Source organism: Dermacentor andersoni, chromosome 11 (assembly GCF_023375885.2).
Source record: "Dermacentor andersoni chromosome 11, qqDerAnde1_hic_scaffold, whole genome shotgun sequence".
Taxonomy (NCBI): domain Eukaryota; kingdom Metazoa; phylum Arthropoda; class Arachnida; order Ixodida; family Ixodidae; genus Dermacentor; species Dermacentor andersoni.
This window is the reverse complement of record NC_092824.1, coordinates 103,663,348-103,676,291: the sequence shown is the minus strand read 5'-3', so window position 1 is coordinate 103,676,291 and position 12,944 is coordinate 103,663,348. Positions and strand designations below refer to the sequence as shown.

The 12,944-nt window shown below is 48.2% G+C and overlaps 1 protein-coding gene across 5 annotated transcripts; it reads right to left on the bottom strand.

Annotated features, from left to right (window-relative positions):
• Positions 1-67: 67 nt before the first annotated feature.
• On the bottom strand, positions 68-11,909 carry LOC126539205 (E3 ubiquitin-protein ligase Siah1-like). Of its 5 annotated transcripts, XM_055075250.2 has the most exons (7): positions 11,772-11,909; positions 11,156-11,259; positions 8,125-8,201; positions 6,796-7,072; positions 3,249-3,381; positions 2,450-2,556; positions 68-685 (listed from the first exon to the last, which is right to left on the bottom strand). In XM_055075250.2, the coding sequence occupies exons 4-7, from the start codon at positions 6,986-6,988 to the stop codon at positions 135-137; spliced, it is 984 nt and encodes a 327-aa protein (XP_054931225.1). In that variant the 5' UTR covers positions 6,989-7,072; positions 8,125-8,201; positions 11,156-11,259; positions 11,772-11,909; the 3' UTR covers positions 68-134. The 5 variants fall into 5 exon arrangements, with proteins under 5 accessions (XP_054931225.1, XP_054931224.1, XP_050041907.1 ...); XM_055075249.2 differs by lacking the exon at positions 8,125-8,201; XM_050185950.3 differs by lacking the exons at positions 8,125-8,201; positions 11,156-11,259.
• Positions 11,910-12,944: the final 1,035 nt, after the last annotated feature.

Here is a 12,944-nt window from a genome sequence, read left to right as displayed (position 1 = left end):
GGGTCACAACCCAGATTCTGCTCGAGCAGAAGTCGGGAGGTGAGCGTAAAAATAACAGTCAAAGAAATTGTTCGCTCGAAAACTCTCGTTATTAAGCACGTAACGTTGGCACGGGCTAAAATTTCGCGCCCGTGTCAGGGATACTGGTTGGCCCGAGGCTTGAACATCCTAAAATAGCTGTCCCGCAAGTCGTTGTCGTCGTCCGCTTCATTACCGGCGGTTGGCTTGCGTTCTCCGTCCCGGACCTCACCGGACCCCTTTCCCGGTGGACCGAACATACGAAAGTAGCTGTCCCTGGCGTCGGCGTCCTCTTCTCGCTTTCCGGCCGACGAGTGACGACGCTTGACGGTGACCTCGACGCTCAGCTTGACGGCGAAGTTGCGCGCGTCGAAGGCGAGGCCGTCTCCTCGCGCCATGGCGGCCTCGACACCTTCCATAACGGAAGTGGGCCTGGACGTCCATGTGAGGGTGCGGTCGCCTTCCCTCACCTCCAGCTGGTAGGTGAAGTTCTGGGCCTCCTCCGGCGTGTTCACGATCAGCACCAGCGCGTGGAGCAGCTTGAAACCGCCGACGTGCTGCATCGCGAGGACGGTCGCAAAGTGCTGCCCGAAGCATGACTGAACCGTCCTCTGCTCGTAGCTCCGCGATATCTGTCCATCGTGGACGACGATCTCCGCCTTCTCGCCTGCGAAATGCATTTTCTTTTAAAGGACAACTGCAGCGGAATTTAGGAACGGCGTTAATAAAGGAAGCCTGCAGTTTCACACAGCGCGCGTACAGAGCCGGCCACCGTGCAACGTATTTATGATGTAAGAGTGGACGCGCTGTGATAATACTTCCAAAATTAACGTGTTTACACCGAAACTGAAAAAAACTTGCACCGGCATAGATAACGACCGAGTCAGCAGGAGCGAGCGCGAAAAAGTCACGAAGCTGTGCTTCCACGTGACCACTTTCTGCATCATGACGTCATGGCACATTGGCCCGCTATGGTCGCTTGGTGGCGCTGCTAAGCGCGAGGTCGCGGCATCAGATCCCGGCCACGGCGGCCGCAGTTCGATGGGGTGGACATAAATAAATAAATAAATAAATAAATAAATAAAGCCTGTGAACCGTGGATCGTGTGCACGTTAAAGAACCCCAGGAAGTCGAAATTAATCCGGAGTCCGGCACTACGGCGTGCCCCGTAACACATCGTGGTTTTGGCACGTAAAATCCCAGAAGTTAATTTATGGCTACACCTGCTAGGCCCACATGCATAAGAAATTTAGAGACGTAAGATATAATGCGAAAACGCATGAGTGGTTTTGATAATTGCGCCCGAAGTAAAACGTTTAGTCCGTAGATTTTCCTGCAATATATTACCAGAGGAAACTATGGCACTACTCTTAGCGGGAGCTTCAATTATGGCGGTTCAGCTGTAGCAAGGGAATCATGAATTTGCCTTAGAACGACAGAAAGTTGAGCTAGTTGGTAAGGATTCATTATGCTAAGAGGTGAGGCGTGCAGACAGGACACAAGAGTAGAGAAGTGGACAACACAAACGCCGGCGTTCGTGTTGTCCACTTCTCTACTCCTGTGTCCCGTCTGCACGCCTCACTTCTTTTTTGCATAATGAATTTGCCTGAACTTTACACTTTTGGCTTCATATGTCCTTACGACTTTGTAAATTGATGCTTTTCAACAAAATAATGCGTTATAAATGCAAATATTCCCAATGATTATGCATGTGCTCAGCGACATATTGGCTCGCGCTGTCTAGAGAGCAATGACTGCTTGAAAATGACGCCTCGAAAATGCCACATGGCCTCGAAAATGCCACATGAAGGTCCTAATCTACAAGTACGAAGGCAAAGCCGTGTACCGTACACGTCGCCATGGCAGCCAAACGATCGCCGCGCCTAAGTTGGCTATAGCAATTTTAGTGGCAATCTCTGTTCTTTCGTCGACTTGCCTCTGATGACGGCTACCTTTCATATAGCGTAGTTATTTGGCCGAATGTTGGGCGCTCTACCATTTTCCTTTCATCTGTCGATCACTTACGAGGTCCAGATATGAGTGTACATCGATTTACCGTAACATTTATGTTCTCTGTCTATTCAAGGAATAATATGGCCAGTTAATTTCTCTTTTACCTTTTGTATGAAGCGTCTACATGGCATGATAGCATTTCATTCGATATAGGTGGTGGTCAAATCGCACACTCGGCGACAGCCCCCTCGGAGTAATAGAAGCAGATCCTCGGAGTAATAGAAGCAGATCTCGAAGGCCACGCTTTATGCACTGGAAGCGGCTGAAACACGTCATGGACGTCATGTTTTGAACCTCATATTTCCCCCCCCCCCCAAATCCTTTTATTGTATTCTAAAGTGTTATTACCTGAACAACTCAGGAAGGAAAAGAAATCTTCTGGTTTGTGCACCACAGAGCATGCAACTTCCAGACTCACCACGGACTATGGACAAGTTCTGGTGGGCTTCACGGATGTGCGGCATCATATCTTTTGGGGTGCCAGTCCACCTGCACTCCTTCGCCGTGAATAAGCAGGGACAGGGCCTGTTAACGACATAGACGAAAAAAAAAAAAGAAACAGAGGAAGCTCAAAACTGTTTGCACGAAATTGCGACTGAGATGACTACTGGGAATGCAAGTTCAGGTGCCTTCTCTACATGGTGCCACTGACGTTCGCGTTATTACCGCAAAAAATACACGACGCCGACACACACAAGCGACACTAACATTTGCTTAAAGAAAAAAGGGCGTCAGGAGGGTGATCCCCCCCCCCTTTTTTTTTTCGCGTACGCCCAATACGTACACAAAGCGAACGTAGCCACACATTTTTCTTTGTCTACATCTCGGGAAGTTGGCGTGTCAGCGTTGGCCTGTCGGCTATCTCGTCGAGTAGAAGCTGTCGCTACTCTAGTCATCATGTTGTCACTGTCGGGCAACCACCACTTTCGCAAGGTTCCACGTGACTCGGCACCGGACTCGTCAAGGTGTCTGACACACACACACACACACACACACACACACACACACACACACACACACACACACACGACCTTAGCTCTCCCATTCCCTCACTATTCTACCACGTGACCGGATTCTCCATACTTCACACGCGTAATTTTTTCCTCTTTGGCACTCCTAATGCTGCTAACGCATTAAATAAAAATTCGCCGAAGCCAGGAGTGCGAAATATTTGACCAACGCGGAACAGACGGAGCATAGCAATAAACAAAACTGACCTGTAATCGCACGTCTTCTCGTGATCCTGTTTGTCAAGCAGGATTGGCTGAGCGGTGCAGCCATGATTCCAGTACTTGCACGGGTAGGGAAGCTTTTCAGCCACTTTCTCCATGGCCCACGCTCGGACGCTGCCTGCGCAAGGACAGTTGGCGTTTCTGACAAGAGCAAGGACAGCCCGAACGAACCTTTTGCTGAAAATGAAGTTACGGGGTTTTACGTGCCAGAACCAACGATCTGATTACGAGGCACGCCGGAGCGGCAGACTCCAGAAACTTGGACCAACTGGGGTTCTTTAACGTGCACCTAAATCTAAGCACACGGGTGTTTTCGCATTTCGCCCCTATCGAAATGCGGACGCCACGTCTGGGATTCGATCCCTCGACCTCCTGCTTAGCAGACCCACACTGTAGCCACTAAGCAATCACAGCAGGTGAATCCATGTGAATCCAGAGCCACTCTGGAGCATATATTATGGGAATGCCGAGGTATATATATATATATATATATATATATAACGAGAACGTGGCCTCTAGCAACAGCCTTCGCACGCGCTGGGAAGCCGCGCTACTAAGCGCCGCCCTCGAGGATCAACTACGGGCCGTCCAGCGGTCCGAGGATGCCGCCAGGACCCACGAACTCTGGGCCGTCACCTAGGCGGGGCCTTTGGCCCTCCCCACCAACTCGCAGGGCACGCAATAAAGTGATTTCCTCCTCCTCCTCGGGCGCGTTATTCCGGCGTCGCATGTCGGCGAGGAATTACGACAGCGACCACGTTTCTTAAGCCCAGAACATGAGACGACGTGGAAAGGTGGCCACGACAACCTGATTCGATCGTGCGGCTGTGTGTGTGCGAGGCCACACGTCGGCCACGGCGGGCACAAGCGCGGGACTGCTGCAACAGTGCACCAGATATCGCAGCACGCCGCGCTTTCTTTTGGTTCGGTTCCCTCCTTTTAGTGTAATTAGCTCGGATCGAATCCCGAATGATGCAAGGCTAGATAAAGAAGGTTTACTTAATCAAGGCCTCTCTCTGCCTTATCACCGCCTTCGCTTTGTAGTTTCAACAACGTACGGGATTGTGGCGCCAGGCCCTGGAATGTGCCGAGATATTGCACCCACATGTGATTGGAATGGTGGGGGGGGGGGGGTGCTTGCGATTACAGGGCCAGGTAAATGCAGCGAACGCGCTATGCGTAAGTCAAAACACCACAGCAAACTCTATGAGTGCAACGAACTGTTTCTACGTTCGTGCTGCGCTTGCCTCGCACGCCTATGCATCCTTCACGATGGCGGCGAGAACCAAGAAGGAAAGGAAAAGAATAGCAGAGGGAGCGTGACGTCAGGCGGACAGCCCGGGCAAGCCAACCACCGCGCTGACGCCACCCCTTCTGTCTCTCCGGGGTAGGTTTACTTAAAGCCCCTCCATACACGTTTCCGCCGACCAGGCTTTGTCCGCGTTAGATGTACTATTAGACGCAATTTACAGAATAGTATTATCAATTTTCGTTGCTGAGTTAGAGTTCTAAACTTGATAGTTTCGTTTTCTGAAAATTTAAGATTTTTGACAATTTTTAATAAAATTGACGCCCTAAGTCAAAAATCCGAAACCTATAGTCACTAGATTTTAAGTTTTTCTTTTAAATGCAACAAACCTTGTCAAATTTGGTGCAGTGGTCGCCGAGAAAAACGAATTCTCCTTTTACGTTTATTTAGATACGAGCACCCGAGCTAAAGCTTCCTCTTAATCGCCATGTAAAAAACCGTATGCAGAACGGACGCACCTGCTGGCAGCTTTGCTAAAATGCGTGGTGTAATGAAGGCAACAAAGAAAAAAAAAACACAGTGGTGAAGTGGGTAGAGTACCTGGCTTGGTAGCGAGAAGGCGTGAGTTCGAATTCTACTTTCGGGCTCTTTGTTTTCAGCTCACTAATATTTTTAATTAGGGTATAAATGCCTAATTTCATTAATTCCACCTTTGCGGGGCATCGGAAAGAATTACTGTTACTCCCTTGAGGAGCATCGGAAAAGTTAGTCCTCGAAGGAGTAAGCGCACGGGGAGTAACGGTTCATCCCATGTCAGTTAGTCCCCAAAAGGAGTAATGGTTGTGGCAAATCAGTTAGTCTTCAAAAGGACTAACCTTCCTACCCCTTTTAGTCCTTTTTTTCTTAGAGTGTATACTAGTTTGCTACGACACTCGGTGCTTCGCCTTTCGGGCAAAACGACAACAATGACATAGACACTGCAAGCGCATTTTTGCCATCGCCGTCGCCGTGATGTTCCGCATTACGTCCGAGGGCGATAACGTCGTCGTCGCGCGTCGTGTGCTCTATGTGCGAGTGAAAGTATGCGAGGGAAGTCGGCAGTCGCGGCTCAATCTGGCCCGCGCGAAAGACGAAATCGAAATGCAAACGCGCCGTTTGCACTGCGATGAAAGGTCGTGGCGGCATGGGAGGGAGGGAGGCGTTCTGCTCTTGCAGCAACTGCGCATTTCGTGACCGGCCGCTAGGGGAACTGATGACTGCGGCTCAATCTCGTGCGCCACATATATAATGGAAATGGGGAGGCAGGCGAGAGGGAGGGAGTCGACACGCACGTCGACTTCGCCAACATGTGTGTACTTTGTGCGGCCGCGCGCGCCTATCTTGAAAATTATCTGCAGATGGATCATACCTTTGTGCGCGCTGTGTGCTCGCCGCTCTTGCTTTGAAGCGGTATATAGACAGCACGAAGGTCACTTCGCTCGCTGCTGCTGCCGCGTTGCTCACACCAGCGTTTTGACGGCGAGTGTCCGCGCTCACCGAGTGTGATGTGTTCATGTTCGCTCGTGCGCGCTGACACCACATGCTTGTTAATTCGGTTAGTAAGTGAATGTTTCCAAGTTTATACGGCCGATAAAAGTAGTATCCTTACTTCGTATAGCTGTGCACTGATTTGCTCTCGCAATCGATGCTTCGCCTTGCGGGCGAAACTGCGAATTCTTAACTTGAAAAGAGTTTTCAGTTTTTATATGAAGTTGATATCTTGAAAATATTTGGCCGGGTCCCGCGTAACGCAACCTTCGAGGCTATAGCCGCAGTAACACGAGTTTTAACAACACGTGCCTCCTCCCAGTCCTTTAGCTTCAAGAGCCCTGTGGAGGCAGTAGTGCTTATATACATTGCATTATATCACTTCTTCATAGCGAAACTTTTACGCTCATAGCTCACATAATGAGCCATTGTCACTACTTTGATGCTTACACATTTTTGTTTATAGCGACCCATCTTTAGGCCTCATTGCAGCCGCATTACATCAACCATTTGCAATTCATATGACTTCATATCCAATGCATAGACAATCATTACCATATGTAACGGTGCTCTTTGGCCATAGCTGGACCTTGCGCCATTAAGCACCGCACATCTTCATTAGATACACAGGGATCCAGCTGCTTCCAGGCTGAATCCAAAGAGTAGGCAAATACAATTCCGCTTGAAAAAAAAAAAAAGAAACGAAAAGAAATGGATCCTGTGCTTACAGAAATAAAATATTTATCGGCAACTTACTCATCTGCCCCCTGCACAGAGGACACCTGGTGATCTTGTTGCGACACGGGAAGCACAGCAGATGACCGTTCATGCATTGGGCGATAGGCGGCATGACGGGATCGAGGCACACGGGACACTCGAACACGCTGACCAACTCCGAAGCCAGGTCAGCCGAGGCCGGCGCCCGTGATCGAGAAGCGTTTTCGCTCATCGCGCGGATGCTGAAAGCTGCGTGCTGACGTCACAGAGCGATCCTTTGGGAACCTCCTCCGTACGACATTCAAGGCACGATAAGCTGCAAAAATCAGGCAGACCGAATGAAATCAAACGGGCTCCAGGGACTCTCCCATCTCGTTAACCAACAGCTGTTCTGCCTGAAACTATAATTTCAACAGTCTTTTGTCTTGCCTTTCCCCTCGTCCGTCCGAGTAGCGTTTCACACAATTCATCGTTATACGACACGACACTTCGCTGCATCTTACACTACGGACTCCTCGCCTCACACAACCGCACAGGAAATGAATACTTTACGAAATCGTCGATTTTGCTCATTCTAAACATTTCCTGGATTATTATTATTATTATTATTATTATTATTATTATTATTCGATTTGAAGACACACATACAACGAACATAGGGGCATAGGGAAGGAGCAGGGGCATAGGGAAGGAGCATAGGGAAGTGGCATAGGGGCATAGGGAAGGAGCAGGCTGGCGACTGCCACCGAAAATAGCACGCCGGCCGATTACTCTTTAGGGAAGACGACGAGGAAAGAAAACAGACACATAGTTAAAATAACAACATAGAATGCGATAGTAAAACTAATTACGAAAAAAACAGGTTTTCTATTTTTCTTTATATATATATGTCTTGTCACTGCCACAGAAAAACGGGAAGTCAAGCGGGAGAAAAGCATAACGACACAAGTACACGCGAGCTCCCGTTATAACGACGTCACCTGAAGAATAAACGGAATTTGTTTTAAACGGTATTTCGTTAAAGCAGAAGGGCTATGAAAGCCACGGCAACGGTCGAACAGCACTGGAACAAACGCGGGTACATGCAGGTCGCTTCTCTGGCTTAGTTTGTTTTTTCTGTTTACAATTGCTTTGTGAAGTTAGTATGTCTGTGTGTTTGTGGCATGTGTGTGAGCATTTCTCAACTATGTGTTGGTATAGCCGGTTCTTATGTAGTCCATACGTTACCATCTGCGTGCAGTTATTAAACAAAAAAGTTCAGATGCTCGTAGAACATTGTGCAGTAGTGGTGCGCATGTTGTAGTAGTATACGTGGTTGCAGAACAAATTAAGTCACAGTGCTCCTCGCCTGTTCAAGTTAATACTTACGAAAGCGAAGGGTCGCGGCGTACGCTGCACCGAGCTGTCTCCTGCAGAGCTGGCCGCTTCGAATTTCGTGTGATTTCCTGGCGGGGGCGGATTGGGAACACACTCTTGCACTTTGATTCAGGAACATGATAACGAAGCTCTCTCTCTTCCTCCCTCACCATTACAGCCTATCTCTACTAGAATAGTTAAGGGACGGTTATAAGGGCAGACAAAGATGGCAAAGAATGTACGAAGTGGTTAAGCGCGAGAGTGCCAAACCCATTCACATAATTCACTTGTTCGTAGGAAGGACCACGTGAGCGCTTTGAACGCCATCTGCTATGCGGTTTATACAATGACTGCATCGGCCGGTGCTCCAGCGAGATCGTCTGCTGCGGTCTCGATAGCAGACGGCCTGATAAGTTGTATGCTGCATACGCTGGGTAAGGCTTGGCATTCCTCGCTGGTCTTCCAAGTAACCGCGATTGCGTGAATGGATTGACTTTTTTTATTTCCTATTGTGTTTCACGTCTGCCCGATAACAGCTTACCCATACTTCTGCGCGTGTCATGTGCCGACGTGACACGGGAAGTTGCCCAGAAGACGTCAAATGCGCAAGCCTTCGGGCACGCCGCCAAGTGAAGATAATGGAAGCCGGAAATAAGTTATGCAACGATGCGGGGATGAACAGCGCAGACGACACGACAAGAAAGGCTCGACACACGAAATGCGTGGGGGAATAATCAGTTTGCAAAAACGGTATATGGTGTGTGAGGTGCTCGGCGTAGAAGTGCACGCGATACATGTACCTGGGGAAGCATGGAGGAAGGAAAAAACTAGAAGGGAGCGTCACAGTTACTTTCTTAATGAAACGTCGTTTTATGCATTCAATCACAAAATTAACTGGAACGCCAGTGCATTTGTCCTCAAAGTTCGGGAATTGTTACCTCGAAACTGGCGTCATCCTGAAAATTGGTTCCAAGTGGAACAGCCTTGCGAACTCCACGGCTGGAATTTGTAAATTGCAATGTGGGCCATAAAATGGTTAGAAACGTAATTAGTTAATTTTTGTTAATTAGTCGATTGTGCATTTAAATTTTTCGTGCAAGTACTGTCCGACCCTTGCAGTAGACCAGCTTATGAACTAGAATTGTGCTGTCTGCTGAAAACACACACACACACACACACACACACACACACACACACACACACACACACACACACACACACACACACACACACACACACACACACACACACACACACACACACACACACACACACACAAGTCATGTCCACTTGGAATGAATTCTGAGGATGACGCTGGTTTCGGAATTATGCGTTCCGAAATTTTGCGACGGAATGCATTCGTTTTCCAATGATTGCGTTTAAATCCAGAACAAGGCTGTCTGTTAAAGTGGAACAATGTATTCATGCCGCAAGTTTGGCTGCGACTACTTCAAAGCTGATGCTAGTTTCATAACTCGTTCCAAGCAGATGGGCCTCGTGGAGTCACTTGCTTTCACTCATTTATGGCAATGTGTGCGCTAAAGTAACTAGTTTAAACGTCCATTAGTGAAATTTCGCTCATTATTAAATTATGCATATTGATTTCCCCTGTAGGTAATGTACACCTCTTTGATAACATCCAGCTCGATAAATGTACTTTTGCTGTGTCCCGGGCGATTTTTGGAAGTTCTGGTAACGTTAAAATAACGTTAAAACCGTCACATCGGCCGGTTGGGAAAGGCACCAGACACACTGGGCCGGCCGAGCGCCATGTCATGTGGTCGGCCGACTTTCCGAGACAGAAAAGGCGAAGAGGGTGGCTTCTCGGAGAGATGGCTAGCGAAGGCCGGCTACGTGATCTAACGCTCACTCATATTTTGTTTCATTTTCCTTCCTTTGTGCTCGTGGGTTTTGCAGGTTGTGTCCAAATTCACACCCCAGCGACGGCCCCCCTCTGCTAACAAATACAGATCTCGAAGGCTGTGCTTCTGCTGGTTGCATGCGGCGGAAGCGATTACCAAGAGCCGGAAGTACGTCATAGACGTCAGCTTTTGGAGGCCACCCATTCTGGACGCTCCACTCTGATTGGCTCACATGGCGGCTACGGTGTGTCTGATTGGCTCGAAACGCTCACGTGGCTGAATTAGAAAACACGGCGTGATTCGACTCAAAGAGGCATATCGAGGTTGTAAAGGACAAAATATTTCTTAATGCACTGCAGCACTATCTGCATGAACGGGCATACGGGGTTTTGTATTCATTTATTGCACATTATGTTGCGTAGCAACCGATGAAGAAAAAGAACTATTGTTTAATATGGTGTGCAAGCCATGGAGTTTCTCACTATAACACCGTGCAGGCGGACAGGGACAAAAAAGAAGAAAGAGAAAAAGCCGCCGCAAGGCCTGATTCTTTCTTGACCAATAATAATATGGCACCGCGATTTCGTATACAGCAATTTCATTTGACTTCATTGGATCCTGTGTGTTCCAGCAAAAACTACGAATGATTATACTGAACTTTTGAGTGAACACAACGCAGAAGAGATTCACTTATTAACACATAAATCAAGATCTTTACGGGGCGTGTTGTAAATGCAAAATTGAATTCAGCCGGAACACGAAGCATGTAAGCGTGATACCGACTTGCTACTAAAAGTCCTGTACCCGAAATCACCGTGTACGAAACATGAACCAGAGTACATCACGTCCTGGTTAAGATACCTATAGCAGTACAGAAAAAAAGAATGCCGCTTCGAAAAAGATCACTCAGAAAAGCGATTTATCTGGTAGCGTTGCATTTCTTAAACAAACAACTGCGTATTAAAATACACATGTTGCTGTCACAATTAGTGAGAAATTTTTTCACTTTATATGAAGTTCGTAGCTAGAATGGGTGGTTTTAAAATCTTGCAACTATTCGGAAAGAAATAAAAAAAAAAAGGAATTCATGAGCCTTTCCACTCTTTAAAGGTGGATGACCAGCGAAGCTGTTTAGCGCACGACGCAGAGGGGAACACATAATTCTGAACAAAGGTACGAACGTATTGTCCTGATCTGTGGTCATCATGACGGCGGAGGCAGCTGTTGAAGACGACGACGCTCGAGCCATTGCTGATGATGATAGCGTTTTGCACAACGGAGTCAGCTGTGGAAGAAGACGAAAATGAACGCGCGAGAACTGGCACTACCGTGTTTGCGAAGTTGCCCGAAGCGCGCCAACGAAGAAGACGAGGACGCTCGAGCCATTGCTGATGATAATTTGTGCTCGCAGACGCCACGAAACCCCGGATCTGAGCCACATACAGCTTCACTGTAGAAGTACTTCACTGTGACACAGTGCGTGAGACACGCCCTCACATGCTTGCAATGCTGCACCCGCTTGCTAAACCCTCTATAGATGTCCGGTGGCTTCGCGGGCTCGTTCTCACCTGCACGAGTACAGTAGTTGCAAAGCACGCACACAAGGTGTGCCCTCATTACGCCGGCGAAGCGCGATTGACTAAGCAGTTGGCGGTCACTGCGACGCTAAAGAGTGCTCGAAGTGCAAGGATCAGCTCCCATGTCCGCAATCTAGAAAGGCTCATCGAAGTCGCCGGTAACTTTCAGGCGGCGAGCATACAGTGTGGGTTTATGTAACCGATATAGAGGGAAATTTACCTCGATCAGCTATAGGGCCACTCTAGATGCGGGCTCTTGTCCATTCCGAAACTAGGAACACGCACCGACACCCGTCGCTCCGTGCCGTCGCCGATACGAACGGTATGCACTGATACAGTTGTCAGAAGCGACCGCTGCTCGCTACTGCTCGCAGCGCCACGACGAGACCTGGCGCGAAGTCTCTCGCCTGACGCGAGCGCTCGTCGTTTGCTCTCCGTGACGTCAGAGGGGAGAAATTTCTTATCGCCTTCCGCTTTCCACACCTGTGGAGTTGGCAAAGCTCTGCCATAGAATAAAGAACCAACTATCAAACGAGCGGGATCGGAGAAGTAGAGGCACTGGTAGAGGTATGAGCCGAGACGTCGGCGCGCCGCCACCGATGTTTCTTGTCGGCAAGGTCGGCGCGCCATTTAAATACGCATAATGATTTCTTTTTTAAGTCCATCCAGCTTCGTTTGAGATTTTCTGTTGTCGTGCGTAATTCTTTTGCCCGTCTCAAGCATAGAATCATGTCAAGCAGGGGAGCAATGAAGCAACACAATACAAACAAAAGTAACCCTTGCTCTCCACGCGTCTACTCATGCGTGTCGTCACAAGTCGGCGCAACGTGGGTTTCCGAAACTTCTCCAAAACCGTAATATCGTAATATGGCGCAACGAGAAGAAACAGCGGCCTCGATCGGCACATCGGAATCACGGCTTGAGGGTGGTGGGCCCTGTAGTTGCGGGTATAGTCAGCGATATGTCTGATAGCGGCATCAACGCGAGAGATGAAACTTGTAACAAGATAGAAATTTCTGGCTCCGATGTGTTTAAGATGTCGGTTGGAAGTTTACGCATTATTCAGGCCGTTGCATTCGAAGCAGTTTTTCTACTTTCCTACATGTAAACAAAAATATGCTTACATGCCTACATCATGGTGCTGTTTCTTTGTAGCGTTCATACAAAAGATTGAATGCAACTGACACCAATAGCTGCAATGAACCATACAACAGTTTCGACGTGCACGTTAAAAAAGAACTATTCAACAAAATAATTGTGCATCCGAGCAATGCCTGCCATTTCTACTAATCCACACTTTGTTCATTCAGCCTGGTGACGACGAGTTAACAAATTGAGCAAATTTGTTTTCTACCGCATCATAACATAGCTGCAGAAAAAAAAAATTTTTTCT